At 45.2% G+C, this 1,719-nt stretch overlaps 1 protein-coding gene across 1 annotated transcript in view; it reads right to left on the bottom strand.

Moving 5' to 3' along the window:
• LOC118321762 (pre-B-cell leukemia transcription factor 1-like) overlaps positions 1–1,719 on the bottom strand; it is a 64,940-nt gene that overhangs the window by 12,113 nt on the left and 51,108 nt on the right. The window contains 4 exon segments of the mRNA XM_035653248.1: positions 1,060–1,103; positions 1,105–1,157; positions 1,160–1,198; positions 1,201–1,252. Coding sequence (XP_035509141.1) covers positions 1,060–1,103; positions 1,105–1,157; positions 1,160–1,198; positions 1,201–1,252 — 188 coding nt within the window.

Below are 1,719 nucleotides of genomic sequence, written 5' to 3'. Positions count from 1 at the left end.
TGTTTCACACTGGACCTTTAAAGCAAGAATTAAAAAAGTACTATTTTGGTGTTGGTACTGAAAGTCAGGTATATACTATCCAAAAATGTAATTCCTAATTTGATATAGAAGACTTCAAGGATATAGAATAAATGTGTCTAACAGTAGACACACAGATAATCCAAGTAAAATCTTTGTATCCCAGCATGCTAAAAAATACATACAGCACAGAAACAAGGCTGAATTGACACACACACACACACACAACACCTTGAAGCAGATATTATAATGCTTGATGCAGAGTATTGACTGACCCCTATCTCTTGCACCTATCAGGTCACGTCTGCATGTGCCACATTTAAAGAGGGCTTTACATAAGCTGGAGGGGAACCCTGTAAAATCTCCATGCATGTATCCACCGGTGAGGAGATTTGTGCTAAAATCACTCCAAAAGCCTGCTTGAGAATATGTAAATGTGCACAGCATGGGCTCCAGCAGCCAGTAGATTAATCAGCGGAGCCGAGCATGGCAGTGCCTCTCAACCAGTCAAAGCTCTCTTCTTCCTCTCCCTTCCCCTTCCCCTCGCCGCTGCTGCACCACCACAATAATTTGCAAGAGAATAGATAGGGAGCTTTGTAAGGGAGCGCATGCCTCATTTAAATGTTATGCCTCCAACTCAGACTTTGAGCGACATTTATCCTTGGAGAAATGTATGCAAATCCGAAGCACGCATCAAAAGGAACAAGCGATTACATTAAAAAAGGGAAACAGTTAGCGTTATGGAGCACGCAGGGAACTCTTATTGGCCAGTGTTGTTGGGTATGCTGGTCCAAATGGCATCCGTAGATGTAAACCATCCCAGTGTGTGTGGTGAGTAGCAAAAACAGCATGTGTTACAGCATGTTTATAGCACGATAGGCCTCCTACATCAGCCATTCATATGGTTATCAGGCAGAGAGGGGAGCATATGATGATGTGCAGTGTTGTTAAATTGGGAGGTTATTTGCAGCATGGAGCGTGGTGTGCACGGTTTGCAGAATGGAGATGTGCACACACACTCGTGTATACAAGGACACACACCTGGCATCGAGGAAGCGGGAGCGCAGGATCATGACGGCCTCGCTCGCAGGTGCTCTGTTTGAGCTGCATCTGGATGGAGCTGAACTTGCGGTGGATATGTTCACCATGCGCTCGATCTCTTTGGGCGAAATTGGCGCGTGCGCGACTGCTCCCGCAACAGGTTCATCACGTGGGTGGTGAACTCGTTACACGCCTGTAAGGACAAAACACACACACACACACACACACACACAGGAATTTAAAAAATGTATACACAAAAACACTTCCCCCAAGGTTAATAAATCTGAATAAGGCTGATTTGTCCATGTGGCCATGTCGAATTCACCACTGTGCGCGCAACACACACACACAACACACACAACACACACACACACACACACACAATGCAGTTATTTAAATCACAGACCAAATAAATCGAAAATCCAGCTCTTTGCTTAATGTAGTTCTTGGGCAAGCTTTCTCACAGAGCCGAGAGGGAATATAAGCGCTGATATTTTTCATATTTAACAGAAGTGGTGATGCAGTTTTGAGAGGAACCAAGACAGCTGTTCCCCTCTCAGACACACACTTTCCAGCATAGCACCCTGAGAGAACGAACATGCCACGACGTTTCATTCATCCCCCCGTGTGAACAGGCCGTGAATCATGCCACGATATTAC

Source organism: Morone saxatilis, unplaced genomic scaffold (assembly GCF_004916995.1).
Source record: "Morone saxatilis isolate NCDOM2014 unplaced genomic scaffold, NCSU_SB_2.0 Contig12, whole genome shotgun sequence".
Classification (NCBI taxonomy): domain Eukaryota; kingdom Metazoa; phylum Chordata; class Actinopteri; family Moronidae; genus Morone; species Morone saxatilis.
Note: the sequence above shows the minus strand (reverse complement) of the source record. Positions and strands in the feature narration are given on the sequence as shown.